The sequence below is a fragment of the Diadema antillarum genome, unplaced genomic scaffold (assembly GCF_040938485.1).
Source record: "Diadema antillarum isolate AM-2024a unplaced genomic scaffold, OU_Dant_1.0 seq00000403_RagTag, whole genome shotgun sequence".
In the NCBI taxonomy this organism is placed as follows: domain Eukaryota; kingdom Metazoa; phylum Echinodermata; class Echinoidea; order Diadematoida; family Diadematidae; genus Diadema; species Diadema antillarum.
The window spans coordinates 588,023-615,193 of record NW_027271393.1 but is presented as its reverse complement, the minus strand read 5'-3'; the positions used below and the strand labels follow the sequence as shown (position 1 = coordinate 615,193).

The window sequence follows — 27,171 nt, the reverse complement described above, 5'->3', positions numbered from 1 at the left end:
CATAGGGTTGGATGGTGTGAAGTCGTCTCATCCAGAGCTTCTCTCTGCTGGTTCTGACTGTGTCTGGACGAGTGCCTAAAGATTCAATGCCCTGTAGAGTCATATCAGTGATGGAATGATCGGGTAGATTGAAATGGTGGCCCACTGGAGTGTCGAGCTTGGCTGTGTTGACAGTAGATCTGTGTCCATAGAAGCGTCTTTTGAGTGTAGTCTTGGTTTCCCCAACATACTGGATTCTACAAACTCTGCAAGTGATGAGATACACAACATTAGTGGTAGTACAAGTGATGTTTCCCTTTGTGTGGTGAGAGAGGCCGGTAGAGTTGCTGGTGAAAGAGTCACTCTCATGGATGTGTATGCTACAAATGATGCACCTACTGGCTGAACATTTGAATGTGCCATGCTGTAAAGGAGAAGAATTGTCAGTGAGGGAGGGTACTTCAGCACGGACGATGAGATCCTTAAGGTTGTGGGGGCGTCGGTATGCCAGGATGGGAGTATCTGGGACGGCCTGTAAGAGACGATCAGAGGTGTGAAGGATATGGTGATTATCACGAAGGATATTGTGGAGAGAGGGTAGATTGGGATGGAAAGTGGTCACAAGGGGTATTCTGTCAGTGATGTCCTGCTTGTTGGTTTTCGGTTTGAGAACTTCAGATCTTGGGAGAGAACGAACTTTGTTGATGGCTTGTTGAATTCTCCTGGTACCATAGCTGTTTTCAGCAGCTTTTTTTGCTACATTTAGTATAAAATTTTGAGAAAATGGCCTCAAGGAGGGAAATTTCTCACTGAAAGCTCCAGAGAGAGTTGGAGTCTGTGCTTTTGATTCATTGCAAATCCTTCAGATAGGAAAAGGCTTGTAACTTGTATGAGTTGTATTTTAACCCTCTCAGGACCAATGCTCAAAAATACCACTGACATTATATGTGACAGTGATACTAGTAGTAATGAGGGAGTAGTCACTTGTCTGCCCTTTGCTGTCATAAAGGTTTTATCCCCCCTATTTTTTTACCATCATTAAAGTTTCCCTCAAATTTTCTTGAAAGTTGACAAGTGTTATGAGGGGAACATAGGGGAAATGTTGATTCAAATTGCATATGATCAAATTTTTAGGTAGTATGGAGAAATGAAGAGATTACCTCATTCCTTTAACATTATTACTTTGTTGTCAAAACCCCCCAAAATTCTATGTACAGGAAATTAGATAGTTTGATTCGCATGTGCCTGTTGAATCTTTACATTATTCCTTTAAATTCCAGGTTGCTGAAGTTATAGCAAAGCAGTATTCCTAGTTATTTTATGACAAAAGTTTTTTTTCAGTGGTTTCCATGTGAACACCAGGACTTGAAAGAGGCATATGTGTTCATTTTGGATCTTGTATTCTGAACACATTGTTCAGTTGAGATAGCACAGATCAAATCCCAAAATAAGAATATCAAGTCAAAAACCCAAGTGTATTTTGGATTTCTAAAATTCTCATATGAAAATATTGTACTGATTCATTCTCTAACATTTAATCTTTTAGAAAATAACAACTGTGTTCATTGATGTTTACTATGCAGCAAATATCTAATCTGTTGTTTTCTTGGATATCATAGACCAGTCATATAATAGCAACATACAAGTAGAGAGCAATAACCAAGAAAAAAACCCAAAACACTTGTAAAGGTGTTTAGGATGATGTACGACAAAAGATAATTAATATTTGAGTTACTTTATCACAAAAGTTTCCAACCATCAGCATCTTTGTCAGAAAACATACTTTCTTGAGTTACTTGAAGTCTCCTGTGAAACATTAAAACTGCAGTCATGAATAACATTTTGCAGTCTGTATGTGGAATGTGGAGCATTCATGTGTTTATCTTTGTTTTGTCTGCTCGCAGACGCACACCCCCGTTGAAATGATGACGCGGCCAGGCTAAAGGGAAAGAGGAAAGAAAGGGCTGAGACTGGAATCATGGCTGGGTTGGTGAGGAGCCCCTGGCAGTGCACTCTGCTGGCCTTCGTCATCGTCTGCACCACATCCTATGTGTGAGTGATGATACCCTTTAAGCACCTACCTGAAAGGTTGTTCTGAGCTTTTGCCGAGAGTGTGTTGACCACGTGGAAGGAAGTAGTAACTTTCCGAGCATTTGCTTGCTTTGGGTTTTATCAAACAATGTGGTCATGTGTTTGTGGAGGCGTGGTTTTGGAAATTGAATTGCAGAGATTGGGATTACATGAATGGATGAATACTAAATGATAATTAATTGATACAGGCAAAGAAGTGTAGCAAATACACAAAAGGACAACAAGGAAAAGGGGTAAAATGGGGGAGGGGGATAAGAACTCAGAGAAACAATTCAAATGTCAACCTTTTATCATAATCAAACATCCATCTATTTTGTAGCTTTTTTTGCCTTCTTTCCCAGATCATGTAAGGAGATACCTTTACACAAATGCACCTTAGACATGAAACTTTACAGTATTCATAGTTTTACCATATGTGTGATCACTGTTAGACCAGAGAAAATGAGATATGTCTTTATGCATGTTACTGTGCTGATTTTTCATTTCGTGAATATATTCCTGCAGAGTACAAGCAGCCACCATGGAATGCCACAGTATCGTCAGGGCAGGGCATAGGTGCAGATGGCCAGACGAAGGTGAGAAACCACACACATATGCCAATGCAAATATTTTGCCGGCATTGGTATGTGCGTAAAGTTTTGGTTACCCATTTATATTATGCAGTATATATCTGTTTGTGTGAAGAATTGTATGTTTGTTGTTGTTGTGTTTTGTTTTGATATTTTGTTTAGTTTTTATTGTTCTTTTGGTCTGGGGAATCCCCTTCCGCAGTTGGCGATTCAATACATTTGGCAAACAAGTGCTTGAGAGTGAGTTTTGGTGATGACAAGTATGCTTGTCAATTATAAACCTAATCTTTCCTTTTTAATGTATTTCTGATTAGTTTAAAAAATTCATTTCCGGAAAGAGATGTTTGTGTAAGAAACATACTTGAAAAATAAATCAAAAGGTTTGAGTTAATCAGACATTTAACAAATGTTTTTAGATAAGTGAAACTCTAAACTGGCTGTTGTACATTCAGCTGGAAAGTAAAACTGGCTTTGGTTTGTAATGTCATGTGAGTAATTCTTATTAGTCACATTTTCTCATGCATATATTCTTTCAGCAAAAGATGTTCTCAGGCACTTTAAACATGTAATAATTTATTATTTTGAAATTACAAACAAAGGAGTTGAACATATGATGGCACAATGACTGCAAGAAAACATATCATCTAGTCATAAAGTAGATATAATGAGTGATATTACAAATGGTAATAAGTTTTGTTAAACCCTTGGACATGTCCTCAAAGAAATGTCCCTGAAGCCAGACAAAATGTCCTGATGATGTGACATAGATTTGTTTTTCAAGATCTGTGAAATTGGAAATTTTATGATCTGTTGTTAAAATGGTAATTTTTGCGGTGTTGAAAATTTAGGGCATTTCGCACAACCAGAAAATGGCGCAAAAATAAAAGGATGCAAATATTTTTGCTTGCTATATGTTCCAGTAGTTCATGTCTTGATTCTGTAGAATTAAAAGCATGTGAAACTCATCTTATCCAGCCAAATGCCAAAAATTACTAGTATATTGCAAAAATATCCACTTTTACAGTATCCTTTTGTTTAATGTCTCTCAAAATCCATCTGATTTGCCACTTTGATATTATGGAATTTATTCATCAACATTTGAATGCCATTCCAGAGCATGATTGGATATACTTGCATAAACTTATACACAATGTTTTTCTTCTAGGATTTGAATGTCACTGCATTCCAAACGCTGAGTGCTCCCTGGGTACAAATGCCTGTCGTTGCCTGCCTGGTTATACGGGTCCCAACTGTGAGCGCTCATGTCCGTACGACAGGAACAACCAATGTCTGACCAGCTGTACGGACGGTCCATTCTACCAAAATCTCCCGTCCTACCAGCAAGACAGTGGAGTGTGTCTCTGCAAGGATGGATACACGGGGAAATACTGTCACCTGTGTGACCACAATGTCTGGCCAAACTGCACGCTGTGTCCGCATCAGACGTGTGAGAACAATGGGAAGTGCGACCTTTGGCGAGGTGGGTGTGCCTGTGAAGATGGATACCAGGGAAGCTACTGCTCCCTCTGCTATCCATCGCTTCACCCGACAGGATGCGGAGAGCACTGTGACCTGACGTGTGTCAATTCGTACTGCAACACACACACTGGGGCCTGCGAGTGCCCGCGTGGATTTGACATGACGAAGAACTGCAGCTTGTGCGACCCCACCAGGGTGAGTGATGGCTGCATGCGCTTTTGCAGGACCATTTGCCGGGCCGGTGGGCTGTGCAACGTAGAGCAAGAGCGCTGCATGTGCAAGGATGGGTATATCGGCGATGACTGCCGGCTGTGCGATCCCCGTGTGCACCCAACGGGTTGCTCGGACCACTGCTCCATGCATTGCCACAATAATGGTTACTGTGATGTGTTAACCGGACTATGCCTGTGCCAACCAGGGTACGAAGTGACATACAATTGTGAGCTGTGTCGCCCGTCACTGCACAGCGAGGCTTGCTTAAATCATTGCAATCCAACTTGCCGGAATGGTGGTGACTGCCTCTCCAGCCTGGGTTTCTGCATCTGCCCCATTGGATACATCCAGCATGACTGTAGTGTCTGCATCCCATGGCAGCAGGCAAGGAACTGCACAGACCATTGCCCTCCCTGTGAGAATAAAGCCACATGTAACACTATCACAGGGGAGTGCTCCTGCACAGCTGGGTGGCAAGGCGTGGCCTGCTCAGACCCATGCCCTGTAGGAACCTTTGGGCAAGGGTGCCAACCCTGTGACTGTGGCAACCACCCGTGTGATGTTCGTACCGGTGCATGCCTCATCCAAACCACAACGCCTGTCCCTACAACTACAACACTACCAACTACCGCCTCTCAAATCATCACAACTGTTGCCACAACAGTAGCAGCAACCACAAGGCCGATCACGACAACTCCTGTGGCTACCACAACCGCAAGTGTCACAACTAGTTTACCGACTGCTGAACCTGCCAATGTCGTTGATGTTTCCTCTACAGAAGGCAAAGAAGGGACAACCACCAGCGCTGGCGCTGGAATGGTTCGCACCCAACAGAGTCCAGGTAATATAGTGACTAGAATTGCTCCACCCATTCTGTTCATGCTTCTTCACCAGGACCCCTTTGCATTAAAACTATGGTCACTTTACAGTTAATTGTAACTCATCAATTGATGTTAGCCATCAGTGATTTCTTGGCTCAGATTGTCTGTGGAATAGTGTGGCTACGGCACTTACCATTGTGGAGAGTTATCATGAATTGTACAGTTACCATATCTTTTATATGCAATGGAGCCCTGATGTGCTAGGGTAGTATTTATGGAAAAGCTAAAGACAGTATGCTATTGTGACACAAGAGTTGTACAATTCTTGTAGTTGACTCTTGCCTGTTCCCAGATTTCTTCAAAGATTTATATCCCAGTTGTCATATTCTTGGTCCCTCTTTACAATTTACTTAATCTGTAAAGCATAACCGTGTGAAGAAAGTAATAGGAGAACTTCACAAATGTATTTTTTATGAAAAGTACACATTCCCTGAATGTGTTACATTGGTGTGTTGAGGCTGATATTATTTTCCATGCCTTTTTTATGCTAAAAAGAAAAATGAAATTTAGATTCTTGAATACACAATCATTTTGTATTTATCTCAAGATCACAAAGTTAAGCCAATAAGTGTGATATTTCACAAACAAGAGTTGTTTTACAAAGTGATTCACTATCATATATGGAAGATGCAATAATTGTCACTACAATAGCAACATGAACAAGGCATGTATATTATTGAAGAGAGTGTTGGCATGTGACTGTTTTCATCCAAACCTGTTTGATGTGTTGCAGAAGAAATTGCCAGCCTGGGACCAGGACTAATCCTTGAGAGCCGGCAGAACTTTCCCTCCTCCTACGTCATCGCCATCGTCGTCAGCACCATCATCCTCATCATCCTCCTTTGTCTACTCATCCTTTACTTGGTGAAGGACCGCAGGAAAAGAAAGTAAGCATTTATTGTTTGTTTTGATTCTGTCTCTGTCTCTCTCACTCTTTTATTTTCATCATGTCACTTAAGACCTTTTTTCCCTGCAAGTTAATATGTTTCAGTACTCCTGGACATGTAAGTTCAGTCATATGAATGTTTGTAAAAGATGAAATGTGCGGTGCTGTCATTAGTATGCTGCCACTGTCGCTTTGGCTGCTGAATGTCATGATGATGATGATGGTGTTGACAAATTTGATGACAAAGGTGATGATGATGATGACAAAGGTGTGATTACAAAGGTGATATTAATGACAAAGGTGATTATGATGACAAGGGTGATGATGTCAAGTTGGTGATGACAAAGATGATAATGATGAAAAGGGTGATGATGATGTCATAGTTGATGATGACACTGGTGTTAATGATGACAAGGGCGATGGTGTCAAAGTTGATGACGACAAAGATAATGAGACCAAGGGTGATGTCAAGTTGATGACAAAGGTGATAATGATGATAGGGGTGATGATGTCAGGGTTGATGATGACAGAGATGATTATGAGGACAAGGATAAGGATGATGTCAAAATTGATTATGACAAAGGGGATAATATAGTGGGGTGGCTTAGTGACAAATATACTGATAATCGTGACACGCCGGACAAAAGTGTCATTTTTTCCTCAGACATTGGTATATATATGAGGATCAAAATTAGGGGGTGCTCCAAGAAATCCGCTAACAGAAAAAATGAGAAAATGCCCTTAATTTGTACATAACAATAATGTCTGAATTCAAAGACTATACACAGGGCATTCGCCAGGTTTCTGTACAATGCAATGCAATGTACATGGTTGCTAGTCTTAAAATTCAGACCCATAATACGACATATTATGTGCATGTTTACAGTAATACACCATTTTTACTGGTTTTCCTATGGTAACAGGTGGTTAGTCTGTGTTGCAGACCTGAGGGAGGTGTGTTGGAATAGTCCAGTTTTCTTAAGCACCTTTTCATTGAATAATTTCATATAATTTCTGGTAAAGGATTTTTTTAGTACTGTCTACCTCCTGTAGAGAAATGGCAAAGAGTGACATGTGACTCTGGCTCAGATACTTTAAATCTTGGGCAATGACTGAGCCAGGTGTAGGACTATGTCACAGTTCATTTTTTCTCCCAGAACTACTAGTTTACCAGTAGAAGAGCTGCATATTCCATTGAGAACTTAAGGTTTTGGGTATTGCCCTACATATTTCCTAACAAATTTAACCCGTTTCCTCCAAGATTGTGTGAATTCCATAGGTTTAGCGCAGGGATTACCTGGTTCCCGTAAGCAATTTTTATAGTCCGCACCTCCCCTCTTTATATGTTTCTTATTTCTTATGGGGGTTATTCAAATGTTTAAAAAAGTTAAAAGTCTGCTTTCATAGATAAAGTTGAATTTAGACAATTTGAATATTTTTAAAGATATATTGATATTTGTAATTTCACTCATAAAGACTTAAAGCGGTTTGAATATTTTTGGTCTGATAGCTATGTATAGACATGTTATTAAAAAGTAAAAGCAATGTTTGATTGGTTCACATTATCCAAAGAGGGTGGGATGTAGTTGGCTGGTGAACAAAGTCTATGGGGAAGTTTAAAAAGTTGATAGAAATAAAACAAAATCGGCATAGAGCAGAATCTAAATCACAATATGATATGACAAAATTCCCGACCCCAAAGGCGGTTGATTCTATGATGCTTTATGTCAAAATACATTCCACCCAAAAATACATGTGATTGATAGGAGGAAAAAGTATAGCACATTAAAAACAATATAGTTCAACTAACCCCATTAGTCCAGCAGCATAATGAAATGATTGTTAAGTTTTATCGCCTTGTCAATTGAAGATGATGTTACATAATGACAATTATCAAAGTCAGGTAGATCTACTAGTATATCAAGAAACCAAAAAGAAGGGGTGGGGTGGGGAGAGAAGAATGAAGTAAGTTATTAGTATCTGTAGTTTTAATTTTAATTTCCTTAATTTCCGTTAGGTCATCATGGATTGGAGCATTTGTGTACTAGTAATCTGCCAGGAACAAACACAAGAAAAACTTAAAGGTCCTATATATACACTTTTGGGAGAGTGACTTGAAAAAAATGTTCAGGATATCACATTTTATGCATAATATGTGTAGGTCTGGGGGCATTTCATGAAGCATTTTGTCCGACAAGTTGTCGGACAAATTTGCTCTCTGCCAATCAGATGCAAGGATTTCTGTAGTTTGTAACAGTTTGTCAGAAAAATATCTGACCAAACTGCTTCATGAAATGCCCCCTGTTGTATCACAAGACATCCTACCATATACAGTTTTTGCAATCAAAGCAAACATATAAAGAGATATCAGTATTTTTCTCATTAAAGCATAAATGCGGACGGTTTAGTCTGGAAACATGTTATCATAGAAATATTGTTCACATTTTGTGTTATTAACAATACTTAACATTGATTATACAGATTCATTTTTTTTTTTTACAGAGGTTCTTTCTATCCGTAACTCACACTTAAGAATAATTTTCAAGCACTAATTTTGGGTTTTTGCCTTTAATTATCCACAAAAAGGAGGACTCAATGCATAAAAGGTGTATGCTTTATTTTTGGAAAATGTTGAGGAGATCAGGAAAATAATATATGATGTAGATTTTGGACCTGAAGGAGCAGTTGAAGCATTTTTAAGAAACAATGCCTTGTGGCATCGTTCTTATCATCAAAAATTAATAATGACAAACTCAAATGAAAATTGGAGGGGGGAAGAAAAGATGAACATAATGACATGAGACAGCTTGGTAAAGATTAAACGCTAAAATAGACAATGCAGCCTCTTTTCTCAGTTCATACTTATCCAGAGTGTGTGCTTTCTTTCCAGTACCGGTATTATTATTTAGATAGGTTAGGGGAATCCCTTTGAATTGTGTGATACATCATTTTAAAGCTTACAGTCTGCTCTTTCAGAATCTGTCCTTAAAGGACAAGTCCACCTTCATGCGCACGTGGATTCAGTGAATACAACAATATTAGTAGGACACATCACAGAAAGCTTGGAAAAAATCGTACAATCCGTTCAAAAGTTATGATTTTTCAAGGTATCTGCACAGTCGCGGCTGGATGAAAAGACTACCACAGTGTATGATGTCACATGCGCACATTCTAAGGAAAATGAAATGAGAATTTCACAAAACCATACTTTTTGAATAAAGTTCACATAGTTTCTTTGACTTGCTAGTGACGTATGTCAAGGGTAATATTATTCCCCCTGCCTTCTGAAAGAGAAGTCGAGTATCCTTTTGTAAGCGAAAATAATTTATGTTGAATTTTCTTTATTCATTCTTTATATCGTTGTACACATGTGATATCACAAGGTATAGTAGTCTTCTCATCCAGCCTCGACTGCATGAGCAGAAACTTCAAAAATTCATAACTTTAGAACGGATTGTCCAATTTTCCTCAAACTCTCACTGATGTGTTCTACTATTGTTGCTGCATTCACTCAACCCACATGCTATAAAGGTGACAAATCTTTGTCTGGCGACTTTTTTGTTGATCAATAATACCAACCCTGATGGAAATCTCTTCAAATTCATAAGTTCTGAAGTCTCCTTTAAGTTTAACCAAAATCTATATATGTAGTTGCCATGGCAACATACCACTTAACACTAATGAAAAGTATTTCAAACCTCTATACATCCCGTTGATCAGTTGTACCTATTCAAATGGAATCTCTTCCAAACTGGAAAATAGCCTCCTGTAACTAACTTCAATTAAAAACCCTAGTTTTGGGTTGCCATGGCAACGCACAAATCAACAATTATATTTGACCCCTGGTTTATACTCTTGGTACCTTCTATACAACGTTCATATCAAATTTTGTGAAAATTGAATCTTCCTACCTGGAGAAATAAACAAAAACATGATTTTTAGAAAAAGTTCATTGACCTTTGACCTTTGACCTTTGGAAATTTCACCCCAAATTCAATCAAAATATTTTACTTGTTCTCAATATTCTTCCTGCCAAGTTTTATCCAGATTGGATATTCCTGACCTGAGAAATAGCCAAAAAACCTATTTCACAAATAAAGGTCATTGACCTTTGACCTCTAACCTCCTTCCCAGCATCAATTTTCTTGGAGCACCCTATTTTTTGAGAAGGTACATCATGAAGTACCTTTGGTGAAAAAATCATGCTTTTGTCCGCCGTGTCACGATAATTTCACTAAGCCACCCCACTAATAAGGTCAAGGGTGATGATGACAAAGGTAATGATGTCAAAGTTGATGACAAAGGCGGTAATGATGACAAAGGCAGGGCTCGACATTAGCAGTGGCTTGGTGGTCCGCTGCCAGGAAGAATTGATGTTGGACCACCAAGTTTCCAAAAAGGCTATCTTTGGTACTGGTAGCCTGATCACACCCCTGAGGTTCAAAATAGATTGTTATGTTTCCATTTAGTTTGAGCCACTACATTTCTTTGTAGGGCTACCAAAATTTCAGATTCAAAGATTTCAGTGGCCCAAACGGGCCACCAGAGAAAATTGTTTAGTGTGGAGCCCTGACCAAGATAATGATGAAGAAGATGTCAATTAGAAGTATCATCATGATCATGAATAGCTGTTATTTACACCTGTCAACGGAAGGAGAAATATAAAAGAAATAAAATAAATTGAGAATATGCATATTTAAAATGTTATCACATTAATAATCACTGTATTTCATGAGTATATCTGAAAGTTAGGTGAGAGAGCATAACAGAAATTGAAAGCCTCGAGAGGAGAATGACTGTGACTTACGAATACAGTTCGACCTCGATTATCCGGCCATGTCGGGACCGGCGCTCATCCGGATAAGCGAATTGGCCGAATATGGGAGACACAATGTTAATGTATATAGCTGCCGTCCAAGCTGTCCCAGTGCACTGGCAGCTAGGCAGGTAGCGTACCCCGCAACGGTGGTGTAATCCATGCTAGCCTGCAGGTCACATGCACTGGCAAGGTGTATGACGTGACAATGCTGTGTGTTGTGTCTGCGCTCCTAATTTTTCTGTTAGCTTTCTCAATGACCGATCGCGATATGGCCTCGACTGCACCATGATTTACTGACAAGTTTTCCATCCATGTTCTTATGGTGAATCTTATAGATCATGACTGCTTACTTTTACGATGATAATGTAGTGTGAATTTATGTTAGTTCTGGCGGGAGTATTGAAGGTAAATCGTGCGTTTTGTAGATATTTTAATTGAGTTTAAAGTCACTGTTTTTTCTCAATTTTTGGATGAAAAAAAAAGTCCTTCACTGCGTGAATGTGTCCGGATAATAGAGATTTCTGGATAAAAGGAGGCTGGATAATCAGGTCGAACTGTAGTGTGAAAAATACAAAACAGAATCTGATTTAGGAGAGGAGACACAGTCTAGTATCATCACATGACTACCCCCTGTGAACCAGTGTTTCATATCTCCCATTCTGTACAACAGCAGCGAGGATAAGAGAGATAGAGAGAGATATACCTCTCTCTATCTCTCTCACCCTTGCTGCTGTTGTACAGAAGGTTGTAATCTTATGCCACTGAGAAATAGACATAATACAGAGACTCCAACCCCAAGCACCTTCTGATCTGGAGATTCTCCTGCCCGAAACCCCTAGCAAACGGGTGACTCCAAGTTGATGTGTGCGAAGCACGAAGTTCCTAGGGTTTTAGATGTTCTCTGGTGCTATCTAAGGCTTATTTTTTCAACATACGATAGCAATAAGTAAGAAATCCTGTCCACCGGGAGACACAGAGCCAGGGCGGGAGAAATCAAATCTCAAACGGGAGAACCGGAGATTTTGCAAAAATGGGCTTTCGGCGGGAGATCTCCCGTCGAAAACGGGAGAGTTGGAGTCTCTGCATAATACCTCACCTTCTAGAATTGTTGGGTCCAAGAATGCAAGAAGGCGAGATATGAGATCTTGTCATCTCAACTTCTTGGGGTCCAAGAAGGCAAGTAGGCGAGTTGTGAGGTCTCGTCTTTTTGACATCACGGGTCTGAAAAGGCAAGAAAGTAAGATATGAGATCTTGCTTTCTCACCTTTTGGGTCCTATTAGTCGAGACAGCGAGGTCCAAGATCTTGTAATCTCATTGTTGTGGAGGAAGAAGGTGCAATATGACAATGAGCTCTCATCGTCTTACCTTCTCAGACCCACAAACTCCGAGAAAGGAAGATCTGACACCTCCCTTCTCGAACCCAAAAAGGTCAAGAAGGCGAGAAATTATCACGTCTTCTCGGGAGCACTTATAAGCTTCGGTACCTGATCCATCTATCTACTTCTGTGCCTATTTTTTTCCCCTTTCTTCTGCCTGTTCCCCTTGCCCTCACACCCCTCCCCGAAGTTAGTCTGCTTGTGCAATTATACCCACCCTCCCTCACTTTCTCCTGTTCTTCAGGCCTGTCAAGACCACTGACTAAAATTGCAGATGATTGTGTGCATGCATGATATGCTTGCCATTGTCTGGCTTTGATGGGGTTAAGCTTTGCCACCATGTGGTGCCCATTATGGTGGCTAATAAGGAACTCATTTGTGGCTTATTCCTTCGGGCATTATATTCTCTGATGAGTGATTCATGTGCTCCACGTGCACCCATCCTCAAACAATTTCCTCCATTAGTGGACAGGATTTTTTTTTCTTCGCTGAGGAGTCTTCAAATTTGTAACAAGTCACCCTTCATTTATAATGGACACTTCTCCTGCATTTAAGAAGCAATGTCTGCTGGTATAGTGTCCTGCACAAGTAGATTATTGACAGGAATTCCTTCTTGTAATTGAGCCTCTTTGAAGCAATGAAAGAAAATCTAGCTATTGTTTATAAACATTATACTATACTTTGTACATTCCGTAAACTTAATAATATTCTCGATATCTTGTATTTTTGCATGTTACGTCACTTTTGACATTGATGTACTGTACTGAAAGCCTATGTTATATTTTTGGAACCCACATCCTACAAGCTTTGCTTTTTAGTGGGTTCCTCATATTACACGTCAATTATACGTCCTTATACATTTGTGCAATTTTGGTTCAAACTGACCTTTGTGTTGAAAACTTTTCTTTTTCAAAATCAAATGGAATATAAAACTTGTATGAAATGTGGAATATGGAACATGAATAAAAAAAACAAAAAAACTGAGTATCAAGATGAGATGTAAATGCAAGGATCGAGTGCTGATGTGTTTGCTAAGGATGGATCAGATAGAAATCAGAGATGTGGGTATATGGGTCCCCAACCATATGTTTCTTTAAAGAGGGGAAAAAATAAATGTAACACCTTCAAGGTAGCATTGGCATTTTTTCCCCCGGCATTTGAAGTTTTATTCCTGCATTGAAATTGATTGTCAGTGCTGAGTCATACTTCACACAAGGACAAAATGATTCTGATGAAATTGCCTATGCAAATCATTCGTCTCTTTTAGGGGTTGATACCAAAAACTGGTGACTAGAGTTGTTAGGGCACCAGTAAATTCTGGCACTGCTCCAGACTCTGGCTCAATTTAGATGTCCTTGGCGTGACTTAGATTTGCACTTCAGGTGCTCATATTTTGCTCACTTTGCCAGAGTCTGATGTACTTTTCTACTTCATGATAATGGGAGAAAAAAAAATATTAGGGTAATGGCCCAAAAAAAAATATTAGGGTAATGGCCCATTCTGCTGAATGGGGTTCCCAGTGTCAATGTACCGGTAATATCAGGCAAAGGGCACTGAGTTCTTATTTGAGTGTCATTTATGAATGTACTGTATTGGATATTGTGCAGAACTTTTGCATATTCTTGCTTTTAGTGATGATTTTTACACACAGAGATAATGCTAATGAATATTTACAATACCCTTTTCTTATTGCTAAAGGAATGGTTTATGAATGTGGTTTGATAAATGCTTGTAATAAAACAAGTTAAGTACTATTTACATTTTTAGTAATATTTTTATTTTTGTTAAGTCTGTGAGCAAACACTCATCCTGTTGCTCCCTAATATACAGCTCAGCTTAGCTTGACCCTGTGTTTTTTTTTCTACCAGGCCCATGATGCATGCATTTGATATACATACTTATTCTCGCATGAAAGTTTGTAGAGAATTGTGTGCTTGATTGACAAGACCCAGAGGTTGTTACACTGCTCAGGGAGGTGTTCTCTTCCCACCTCCCTGCACTGCTGTAGTAGTCTAGTATTGCAAGTTGTGCCATGTTTAACTCTTTATGTGCCATGGTGGAAACCCCTTGTGTGCCACGTTATTCTGACAGACGAAGGTAGCCATGCTTTGAGAAAGAATTTTGTTTTTCCAATTTGCATAACTTCTACAAATTTCTGTTAAGTTGGACACATAGTGAGCAAAGTTCAAGAGGAATGCCAACCTTTGCTTTGATATAAATCGTATGACAAACCTATTTTTAATTTGTCTTTTGAATGACCAGTTGCAACATTACTGTAAAGGCAAAACTTTAGCACAAAACCGTTACAGAAACTTAGAATGAACACGCAAATCTAGTTGGGAACACCGCTTGATAGTCAATCACCACATAGAATGCAAGCCGTATGTGAGAGGAACAAAAGGGCGCGAAACGCTTTCATTGTGCCACGGGATTAGGCGATTTATCGATCGGTTTCGGCGGCTTTGTGTGTTTGAGCAGAATATGCGAAGTTGGCACGCCGTCGACTGAGTCGGACGTGCGAACGTGGCACATAAAGAGTTAAATAGACCAGTGCAAGAGTTGTAATGCACTGACTTTTGGTATAGGCCCACTATCACTGCAACTCAGAACTGTGTAAATGTGAAATTTCCAATTATGTTTGATCTTAATGAAACTATGTCTGCTTTTCTGTAACATTGCTGCTTTCAGCAAGGTTAAAGGAACTGTACAATAATGGTTGAGGTGAAGATTCAGCTTGTAACGTTTTGCAAGATATTTAGAAACCACTCAATGAAATGTTAAAGAGCATACAATTCTAAGGGGAATCAAAAGTTTATTTGATGAAAATCGGTTTTGAAATGACTGATATATCTAAAAACAAGGAAAAACAAACAGATCCTACTAACAGTTGTGACCTATCAATTTTATTAGGATTGCTTTTTTGGATATATCTCAGCCATTTAAAGGCCAATTTTCAGCAAATAAATATTGAATTGTTTTTGAAATTACATGCTCTTTCATATTTCATAAGAGGTTTCCCATTATCTCACCAAAAAATTTTGTAAACCTGAATCCTCACCTCAACCAGTACTGTACAGTCCCTTTAACTTTACCATGGAGTAGAGTTTTCCTTTAACTCAGGATGTGTATAAAAGATGTGCTGCACAATGCTACTGGCACAGGACATTTTCAACATTGCCCTTGGGGTTCCTCAATAACATCATTGTCAATGCGACAGCTGTTAGGAAATGTTTCTCCTGTATACTGAGACTGTGTTTGTGTTTGAGTGTGTGAGTGTGTATGTGTGTGTATTTGTCTTGTTATGCTGATTCTGGCCCCTCCTCCCCTTCCTTCCCCCCCCCCCCCCCCCCCACCATGATGGGGAAAATCTTTGTCAGTCAGGGAATGGAAGTATTCCTAGTTTGCAAAGCATCGTGGGAGAATGATGGCTCATAGTGCAAGACGTTTCAAAACAATTCCTTGAAATTATTTTGAAAGGTGCTGTATAATTTTTTTTTTTTGCTTTGGTTTTCTTTTTTAAGTTTATATTTGATATTAACTTCCTGTACATGTTTTGTTTTGTTTTGTTTTGTTTTGTGTGTGTGTGTGTGTGTTTTTTTTTTTTTTTTTTTTTTTTTTTTTTTTGGGGGGGGGGGGGGTAGGATTTAGGCCCCAGGAGCATGATTAAAGAATTGTTTGTCAAAGAGATGTAGGTCCTATACCCATTGATGGGTATAGATAATTGTTCTGAGAGTGTAATATGGGGACAAATGCTCTTAGAGCTAAATCTTGTTACTACTGATCACACAAAAAAAAAACTAAACAATGTTAAGAGTCAGGATGATACATATTAGGCCTATATCACATCCACTATATTTGTGTGTTTCCTTGTGTGCAGTGCTTAGTGTTGAATGTATAAACAGGAAGGTGGGAAGAGATCCTTCCCACCTCCTTGGTATAAACTAGTGAAAGGAGAGAGCTTGATACAGCTGTTAATAGAAACATGTCTATGTGATATAGACTAGCAAGCTTGTTTCTGCTGAGCCCTGGGTTCAGGGATTTTCAACTATAGGGTCAAAAGGGTGTTTCAGACTACACAAATCTCTTATTTGTTACGGCATCGACAGCATGATTTTCAGTGCCATTCTAATTATGTTTTAAAGTATAACCTGTTTTTTATAGGCAGTGAAAGGAATCTATCTTTTTGTCATTGGCTCTAGGCAAATGGCATTCCAATTTCCATGCAACATCTAACCTTATGTTGCAAATTCCACAGCCTCTTAATTAAACATGCAACTCCTAGTACACGTGCTTGCATGAGTAAACATGTAAACATTGTTTGTATCATTGTATTGGCAGACATGCTTCAGGACCAAGCAGAGTTGAAAGTCTTCAAACATGTTTGAGAGGTCAGACCTGTTGTCAGTTTACAAATGTCTACCCTGAGTAGAGCAAGTCTTGACTGGAGATCACTGTTTTAGCTCAATGGGCTAGATATGGTCTGACAAATATGATTGGGAGAAAAATGCTGGAAGTGTGTTTACAGACCTACAAATATTATGCAACTGGCAGAAATTGTGTCTGTAAATATGTTCTCAAACAAGATCTTTTGTCAGTCTAAAGGGGCTAAAGGGAACCAGTCAAGCTGTCAACTAGTGAGCTGCCTTACTCCAGACAGCTAGCACAATTAAATTATCTCTCAGTTTTGTGGTCTCGCAGGGTATAATTCTACTTACCTCCTTCTTAACTGTGTACATCGACCCTATGCGTATTTTGTTCTGGAAAAGAAACTGCCCCCCTCAGATGAAAGTCTGAAATATGAATATCTTGCCTTTCCACCTTCTTGGATGCCAGAAGTTAAGACGAGATCGTACAACCCGCTTCCCCCCTTTTTTTCCGGCCCTAAGAAGATGAGGTCTTGTACATCTTGCGTTTTGGTCTTCTCAGACCTAAAGAGTCTAGAAGATGAAATCTCCCATCTCTCCTTTTCACACTCGTGGACCATAGAAGTCAAAGAGACAAAATCTCGGATCCATATGAAAAAGTTGCATGCTTCATCTGCTCCTATGAATCAGAGAGAATGTATCATTAATGCACGCACGAATGCACTCAACCTCTGTACTCAGTGTGTGTATTACTTTCTGCATAGTGTTTTAAATAGGGTTAAACTTTTTCATATGCACCTTTTTGCCTTCTCATATTCAGTAAAGTGGTCATGTCTTCTCATTATGGCACTCAAATGCTTCTGCATCAGAGCAAAATTATGGAAAGGGGACGCCATCATGTTTTCAAATCTTGGCCGTTTGATCCTAACAGCATGTGATGAATCATAGTTTTCTAAGAAAAAAATAGGGGGGGGGGGAGTGAAATGACAGTGTAGGCCAAGATGATTTAAGCACGAGGGTCAGAGGTCATGCATAGAGCTGAAAAATACATTTTTCATGGTCTCCTCAGGAACATTATGTGCCAGCCTTTCTCATAGGCAGATGATACCGATAGGCCCTACGTCCTCATTGTCCTCATACATATATTTCTGTTTGTATGTAGATCCGGGTATCTATGTATGTCTGTCTTTCCATACATTGTATGGTATGCATTTTTATATGTAAAGTAATCTTTCGTGCAAGTAATGTGTTAACTATACCCCATCATGCATGTTAGGGCCTACTAATAAGCTAAATGTACATAAATTTATGTGTGCCTCCTTTATATGCATACACATACACATGCTGAATGTGACCAAGTGGGATATGAATAAATGGGACTAATGGTTGTTATTTGTGTGAGAAAACTAAATATTTTCATGTTAACATGTATTACAAAAAGTCTTGCAGGTTTTATATGTTGTGTGGTCTTTCTTCAAAGCTCCTTTTTCACCTTCAAAGAGATGGTAGGCCTATAGTATTGGTGGAGATGCTGAGGATTGGGCTTTTAACTTTTTGTGAGACACCAAGAAACCATGTATTAAATAATACAGAGCATACCATTTTAAGAGGAATTCAAAGTTTATCAAATCAAAATTGGTTTTGTAATGGCTGAGACATCCAAAAACAAAGAAAAACAAAGGGATCCTAATGAAAGGTGGGTCCTACCTTTTATTAGGATTGCTCTGTTTTGGATATCTAAGCCATTGTAAAACCAATTTTCATCGAATAAACATTGAATCCCTCTTGGGATTACATGCTCTTTTATATATTATTTCATATGAGGTATCTCATTATCTCACCCCCCCAAAAAAATGTTAGAAACCTGAAGGTAGGTCTCAACTAAAACTATACAATCCCTTTAAATGCCTGGCTGTCTGATTTTGCACTGAATATAGAACAATGGTCCTATCAGAGGAAGTATTTCGGTTGATGGCTCTTTAGAAATGCCAAACTATTGTGAGATGACTGACACTGTCAACCATGCAGGAAACAATAAAACCATTTGGCATGCAGAGTAACCACAGCCAACTATTATAAAAAATGAAAGGGCATTCCCCTATGAAAAGTTACAGTGTTTTCTGTGCACATGTGTCTGTATTGCATCTGTATCACTTGAAGTGATGGTGCAGAGAACGTACAGGTCTAATTAGGGCCGACATGTATCATGTCTGTATTTGAGATATAGTTGTAGGCCTATAGATACACACACACACACACGTACATGCATACATATAGGCCTATGCATTGTAGACCTATATAATCACACATTAATGTTCTTTTCTCCCTCACAAAAACGTAGAGAGAGAGAGAGAGAGTAGAAGTTTTGAACAAATGTTCATATTTAAGACTTCAGCTATTTGCAGTCATTACAACTCGTGTAAAGCATCTTTTTCTTCTTTTTGAGGAGCAGTTGCTTTTATTTGATAGCTTGTGTAGGCAGTGATAAATGCAAAGAATTTTTTTGGTGGAAGGTAGGCGAAACAAAAAGTGGTTATTGAGGTATATGAGCTGTAGCAAGATATTTGAGGATGGATATGCTTTGTATGGCTGTGTCAGATTGCGTTGCTATTCTCTTGAAATCATGCTTATCTTAATGAATGATTTTTGTTCCACATGTATTAATGAGTAGTTTAGTTTGAGTATTGATAAGTATGTAATTGATGTGTGTGGATGCATGTATGCAGATATTCACTAATGTGACTCAATCATGTATCATTTATGCATATTTCTTATTTCAAGAAATAGATTCACAGTAACAACAACCTTACTTGAATACATGGGCCAAGCTTTTGTGTATAATGGTGTATGTCCTTGTTCTATTGCTGAAAATGATATGAAAAACAGATCTCTTCTTTTCACTTCGGAGAAGTCCGTCATTTCCCAGACATTTGAAAATGACTCATTCCTTATACCAATCCACTCTCTGGTATGTGTATGAAAACTTGCCCTGGTCAGCCCTTTTGACAAGTTATCAAGCTTGAACTGGGAATGGGAAAGCCAGCCAGAGAGATATGATGTCAAGGTCTACATAATTTGCTCGTGCTGTTACTTGCCCCCCCCCCCCCCTCGTTCTGCTCCATCCCCCACCCCACCCCACCAATGTTTGATTGATGGGGAGAGCCATTGATATTATACAAAGATCACGTGGCTTTTCCACTGGAGCATGGATCCTTTCACAATTGTTGACTCCAAGCTAGGAGAGTGTATTATTGTGTGTATAATGGCTGGATTACAAAACAGAGCAGTATCAAAGCCATTGCCTCTGTAGTTGTGTCATAGCCCTGTATAAGTAATCCTGGGTATTTTTGTAAGTGTGGCACATGCTGACTTTTCGGTCCAAATCTCCACTGATCTCCGAATTTGATAGAGGCAATCTAGTGCAAATGCGATGTATTGGGGAAGTTATTTCTGCTTCTATCCCTTTCTCATAAAAATACTTAGACTTTCGTTTTCATTACTTGCATAAATAAAGATAAAAGATAAGGCCTACAGATAGGCTTTGAAAGACAGCAAGTTTCCTATATATTATAGGCCCACACACTGTAAGTATGTAGATGGATAAATATGTGACCCGCTACAACAAAAAGGTCCTAAAGTCGCGCACGGTCGAAGCCGTGAAAATCGAGTTTGAAGTGAGAGCATCGTAATTGGTCAAAAATTATGATTTTCTGATTTTGACATGTTATTGGAGTCTGATATGTCTTCTATCATCTGTTGAAATTTCGAAGCAAAATGATGAAAGGAAAGACCCAAAAATAGCGTTTTTCTCGGCCATGTTTTTGGCATTTCAACCAAGCAGAAACCGGTTCGAAAATTTGGATTGAGCGCCACAGATAGGCTCCGCCCCTAACAACCACCGGAGTGATCTCATTGGTCAGTTTGCTGCTTGCCGCTAACCGAAGCGTGAAGCTCGCACACTGCCAAATCGACTGGTGCGTGCGGGCGGGGTGCGCTATGCCCAGCCGCTTCTCCTGGCATCCTGGTCACTGACTGGTCGGTGAGGAGACCGCCGACGCTGTGCTTGAATGAGCATTTCGGGGGTTGCTAGGGTTTACCTTCTATTGTCCGGAGGTGAAAACTGACTTGCGTGTTCCTTGATCGCGATTGCGTCGCAAGGAAAACTTTTAGGGCGCTTTTCTCGAAACAGTGATTTCCCATACGTCTCGACATGCTCTCTTTTAAACATCGATATCTCCGCAGCCAATTATTTTCGTAAGATGTGTTATATATCAATTTAAAGCAGAAAGATTAGGAAATTTTGTCATGCAATTTTCAAATAATCGACCTCACCCGACTTTAGGATCATTTTGTTGTAACGGGTCACATATATAGATATGTAAGGTTGGAAATAGAAAAAGGGGATATGTCCACAAGATCTAGAGATCGAGGGTTTTGAAGGTTTCTACTTTGTGCATGCATGGAGTTGTAGAAATGTGTGACTGAAAACAAAATTGACATTGAGAACAAATATAAGAGAGATTAATATGGTTTGAAAATGCTTTTTAGTGAGATGAGGATTTTGAAAGTCAAGTTAATGAAGGAAGGAGGAAGGTGAAGACAAGGAAAAAGAAAAAAGACAAAGCAGGAAAAAAAAAAGAAAAGGCAGGAAAGGAAAGAATGTAGCAGTACCAAATTACACGTGGTAAGCATCAACAGTAGAGGGAACCAATGAGGAACATGTTTTTTTTTTTCTTCTCCTTTTAAGGAGACAAAGAAACATGAAGTCGGGGTCAAGTTTTGTGACTGGAAGGAGGAGAAAGAAGAGGGGGGGGGGAGAGTGTTAGGAGACAGGTATGTCAATAACAAGGCACAGCTTGAGATCCCTGCTGGGATGTAGCCCCTGATACCAAGCTGCACTCCTCCACACACCTGCCTGGTGGAACTCAAACTTGAGACCCCCTCGTCTCACTGGAGACCCCCTTGTCTGATGACTTCCATCCGCCTGATGTTCTCATGGCCTTAGAAGGGGTTCCAAGCTTTAAAGATACTTGCTTATGGACACGTGTCTAGAGACATATTTTTAGGAATATGTTTTATCCTAAATCATAATATTTAGTAAGTCTGGGAGCAAACTTTAATTAGTTTATCTGAAATACAAAATTTTGCCAGTTGAATGTTGTGCAGCTCTCCATTCCATTTTTAGTACAAAAAAATTTTCATTTTCCCCCTCCTTAAAATTAAAAATCATCTTCAGACCTGTTCTTGATATTTTATTAGAGTAACATGTGTTTTGCGTATTCTCCTCAGTGGATAAGTTCTGTCTGTGCATAAATATTTGAGAAAAATCAAAATAAGATAATTTTTGTATTCAAATCAAAAAAAAAAAAAAAATCAACACCCATGTCACCTGGAGTTGCCAATTTTTCTTACTTTTCACAATTTTACAATTTGTTAACTCTTTTATTGTGTCTGATTTTCCCCCAGAATTTTGAACTGATCTACTTCTCTATTTTATCTGATTTCATACAGAGCAACATAATATCAGGATGGAATTTCCCTTTAACTTTATAATATCTGCTATGCATATGCTAATTCCTTGAAATGCATGTTGATGTGTTTCAGAATTATGATTTCAAACAGGTTCTTTTGTAATTGATATAAAACCATCATAGACTTGTAGCATACAGTCTGAGCCATTCTCTTCTTTTGTGATGTATTATTGCTTCTGCTCTGTTTGGGTTTCAGGAGCAGTTTGTGCATGTATGAGAATTTATGCTGACATCAACCTACCCCTTCTTGTCATCAGCACTGCCAATTCATTTGAGGCTCATCTTTGCACTACTATTGAACAGCAGTCAGATCATGATATTCCACATGAATTTCAAGTTGGAAGAAAAACATGTTTTCAACACAAAAATTTTGTGGCAGCTGAGAACATTTCTACAACAACTTCTCATGTGATGAGACATTAACCAGTGATTTCAGCTACCTTGATTTGGCTGTTGTCTAAGTTGATTTAGGTTTTATTTGTGCATATGTGTGTGTGTTTGTGAGTGAATGTGAATTTGTCCAAGAAAAAGATATTGTGAGTAAAAGCAAGTTTGTATACGAAAGCAGGTACATGAAAGCAAACAGTACATTTTGAACTATTCATAGAACTTCAGACATTCATTTAAGAGGTTACTATCTTACCTCAACATCTCATTCATCACTGCACCATGTTAGTGCTGAGTGTTTTGTATTTCTCTTTTCTACTTCAAATTTGATACAGCTTAACATATTTATTCGCTTCTATTTTATCTTCTTTGCTTTAGACGTCAGCTTCCTGACAATGGACCAGAGGAATTCCCCCTGAACAACACAGTGACCAACAACCTTGAGAATAACAGATCTAGTGAGTACATTTAGTTTTTTGAGATACCCCTTGTGATTGATGCTAACTTTAATACTTGTCATATGGTGGCTAAACAAGGGCAAAGCTTTTGATATGGAGAGAACTAATTTGTGAACAATAAGTTAATAATCTATATATTGATTCATAAGTGATTAGGATACTGAACTTCACTCGCATACATTTCTGTTTTAACAACTGGTATATAAGGGCATGGCACAGAATTATATATCCGTGATAAAAATGTATTAAGATATCACTGGGTCAATACTGTAAACAGCGCTGCACACTGGCATTGGTCCAATTGTCTCTGACCTGTAAAATTCACTGACGGACCAGTAACTTTTTCAGGAATGAACCAGTAAAAAATGGAAACCCGGGGTATCTACTGGTCCTACAGACAGGTCGGACCAGTAGAAAAAATGGGTTAGTGCTGTAAAATTGGAAATTTTTGCCTGAGTTATTATCATTTGTGTGTGTGTGTGTGCTAGGTCAGATAAGATGAAGTTTGCATGGTTTTGATTATGCAGAATCAAAATATATAATAGTATTACATACAACAAACAACAAATAGGTATGCATTTATTTTCATGCTAGTTTCATGTCGCGCAAAATACATACAAATTTCCACTTTTTCAGTAGTGCAAAAGTACATGCTGTAAATGGTGTGTGGGTCTTTGCAGAGGAGTTCAGTAATATTCTGTTAAAAGTATAACTACTCAATAACTTTAATCTCTACACATGGTGATCCCCAAATTTTGTTGCAGGTAATATCTACATGGATTCAGTTCACCCTCTGCTAGCTGATGGAGAGGAGCCAGTGGATGGTGCGTGTGATAACCGACGTTCCCTCTCTGAGGAGCAGGTCCAGCGACTCAGCAGGATATCTGGAGACCTAGCTTTCTTTGTCAAGGTCCCCAATGCCATGGCAGCCAACAAGGTTCCCAACCCAAACGTCTTCAACGAGATCCCAGGCAGCAAGGATAAATTCAGTGATGTCGCTGGCACAGATGTGGCAAAGCCAAACAACAATGACCCTGATGCGATCTGCAAGCCTGGCTCCAGCGCAGCTGGGCAGGATGACTGTGGCAGCAGCAAAAAGGGGTGTGAGGGAGGAGATGGGGATGGGGAGGACATGCTTGGAGCGTGTGGTGGGATAGATTCTATGCCGGGACCAGGTGCCACGTCGACGCCAATCAGACCTAAGAGCGCCGATGGTCGCGTATATGAGGAGGTCATCCTCCCAAACCTCGGAGCCCGCGACCCGACGGAGATCCGCAACCCCCGCATGAGCGGCGAGTACTACTTGCTGGAGCCGACCTCCACTTGGGGTGGTAGCGGTCACTCCAGTGAGGTTGAGACAGACCCCAGCAAAGCATTCCAAGAGGACAGGTTGAGTCAGGGGACTAACCCGAGGGTGAGTGCCGACAGCGGCATCGAACAGGCAGCCGCCCCCATTCTCTCGCCCCACTACGAGCAGCTGGAGAGACCTTTCGACTTGGTGCAGCAGCGGTCGCCGACGCAGTCAAAGTCAGAGCGCAGCGACGACGAACGGGACTCCGGTGTGTACGCCCATCTTTCTCGTGGACAGTCGGGAAAAGGATACAACAGGCTGGAGTTTAGTCCACGGAGGCAAAGGAAGGCTCTCGATATGGATGTATACAGTGATAACCCATATGGACGGCTTCAAGGAAGCAGGAGCGATGACAGTCAAAGTGATTAGATAAATCACACACCACTTCCTTTGATAACCAGTGATGAAAAAATGCCTTAAATGTCTTTTATATTCTCTTATTTAAGAAACAATGAAGTTCATTTTAGAACTGGATACATTGGTGATGGTGTCATTTTTTTTTCCATTATTTTGAGCTTGTCTGCTGTAAAAAATCTTGTGTACTTGTGTTTTCAAAATCAAGTTTTATCAAGCTGTAGAAAAATTGCATATATAGAAAAGATGCTATATTTTGCTGGGAATCGCATCTCATTCAAGACAATGTCTGTCAGTGTATATGTTGTTGTCACCTTGCTTCTCCGCAAAGACGTGTTCTTGTACTGAAACTAGCATGTAAAGATGTATGTAGATTAACACAACCTTATTAATGGTTCTCTGCATATAGTGAAAAGAAACAAACTCACATAAAGACTTGTCCTTGTTATTCACAGCGGTTGCAAACAAAGACATTGTATGTGTTTATATGTGTTATGGTAATATTGTGACAGATACAATTTGTGCATCTGTACAATACCAAATAGTATTGCTGGAAAAAAATGATGTATTATATTCCATAGATTTTTATAGAACTTGCATTAAAAAAAGCAGTCATCCATAATTGGTGCTAGTAGCTTGTTGAATTATGGTCTTTAGCAGGGTAGGTTTGTTATTGTTCCTTTTTTTGTGTATTTAAATGCTAATTATAAATGGTCCATCATGTTTTAATTCAATGTGAATGAGTCTGCTCATTTTGTGATCAGTTGCTGGCAATAAATTTGGATGTTTTATGTAAAAATACATTTCAGTTCCAAAAGCTCTTGAGAAATGAGAATGTTGTAAGTGTGTTTATTAATGGATCAGTAAATCTATCAAAGAAAATTCATCAAATGAAGCAACTTTTCCACCCTGAAACTTTTCTGGCTTTTTCTCTCTCCAGTTGATTTACTCATTGAACCCATCCACAGAGATGATTTTTTTTTTCTTTTTTTTTCTCTCTCTCTCGTGCTGTTGCTTTGTGGAAAGTTAAATCATCCATGTCCAAAACCTGTTTTTTCTAACCTAGGGATTGCTTTGATACATGAGAATTTTCTTTTTTAATATAAGATAATTGATCGTGTTTGGAACCAGTGACTTGTACTTACAATGTTTGGCATATCTGTCAGAATGGAAGTCAACTTTAATAGGTCAAGTGAGTGGAAAAAAATATTACCAGATGTGCCTGAAATGTGTAACAAAGTTAGTTTTATAAGATTTAAACATTGTAGGATTTTTTTTTCCTCATCTGAGCATAATTGTGAACATACATTGTCTTCCTTTATTGCCTGTGTTGAGGTAGTATGTTGTTTTCTCAACAGTTTAAGATCATGAGTTGTAGAGTGATGTGAGTTTTGCAGTAAACGATATGTCCACACAGTTTCTATAGTTGTAGGATAGGTGGAAATGTCATGGACATTTTTTTTTTTTTTTTTGGGGGGGGGGGGGAGGGGGTAGTCATTACAAAACATACCAAAAATCAAAGAAGATGAAACAACTTCAGGTTTGAATAATTAACAAGGAAAAGAAGAAAAAATATATGTGGCCAATTGTGAGCCCAAAGATATTTTACCTTGTTTCCATTTTGTAATTTTTATTGCTGTTATGATGTTCATATAGTTTATTTCTACAAATTTACACGACCTTACTTAAAAACAAGCAAAAAGAATACTTTAATGTCACAGGAAAGCCAAGAAATTTATTTTTTTGTAGAAGATGGTGGAACCCAACGTTCTCTAATGGGACTTGATCTCAGACATGGCCTTCTGAGGTTGAAATCTCTGCACATACAACTGCAGATTTTATTGGTTGTTGCTTCAGTTCCTAGTTGACATGGCAACATTCATAATTTGAAGAATGCTTAGAATGACTCATTTTTTGATATAATGGTGCTCAATTTTACTATAGGTTTTATCTGCAAATACTCTTGACCAGTTTGATCACCATCCAGAAGTTCTACATGAAGTTGTGTCAACTGCTGTTGTTTTTGTTTAAAGAATATTCTCTGAGCCCAAAATGGGGTTTAGATGAACATTGAGTAAGGTATTTTACTACAAAGATATTCAAATATTCTTTTCTTTGTGATTTCTTTTTTGTTGTTGTTAATTTTATGCACATGGAAAACATCTGCAATGACTGAAATTTGTCAGAAAAGACATTAAATCAGAACAATTCTGATTAAAGATTTGTACCCATGAAATTCTATTGTTAGGCACATGGTGCTGTCAATGAGTATGTTCTTGGTGATATTTTATTCTGAGAAAAAAAAAAAAAGTTTGATGTGTGATATGTGAATATTGAATCAAATCCAGCTATTCATTTGTATTGTTCTCCAGCATTATATAATGTTTGCCAGAGAAGGTTGAAGTTTCTTTAAAAAAAAAAGAAAAAAAAAA

At 38.9% G+C, this 27,171-nt stretch overlaps 1 protein-coding gene across 1 annotated transcript; it reads left to right on the top strand.

Annotated features, from left to right (window-relative positions):
- Window positions 1-1,902: 1,902 nt before the first annotated feature.
- On the top strand, window positions 1,903-26,187 carry LOC139732187 (uncharacterized). The gene is made up of 6 exons (XM_071643061.1): window positions 1,903-2,031; window positions 2,575-2,645; window positions 3,805-5,172; window positions 5,946-6,099; window positions 22,955-23,034; window positions 23,799-26,187. The coding sequence occupies exons 1-6, from the start codon at window positions 1,958-1,960 to the stop codon at window positions 24,752-24,754; spliced, it is 2,703 nt and encodes a 900-aa protein (XP_071499162.1). The 5' UTR covers window positions 1,903-1,957; the 3' UTR covers window positions 24,755-26,187.
- The last annotated feature ends 984 nt before the right edge of the window (window positions 26,188-27,171 follow it).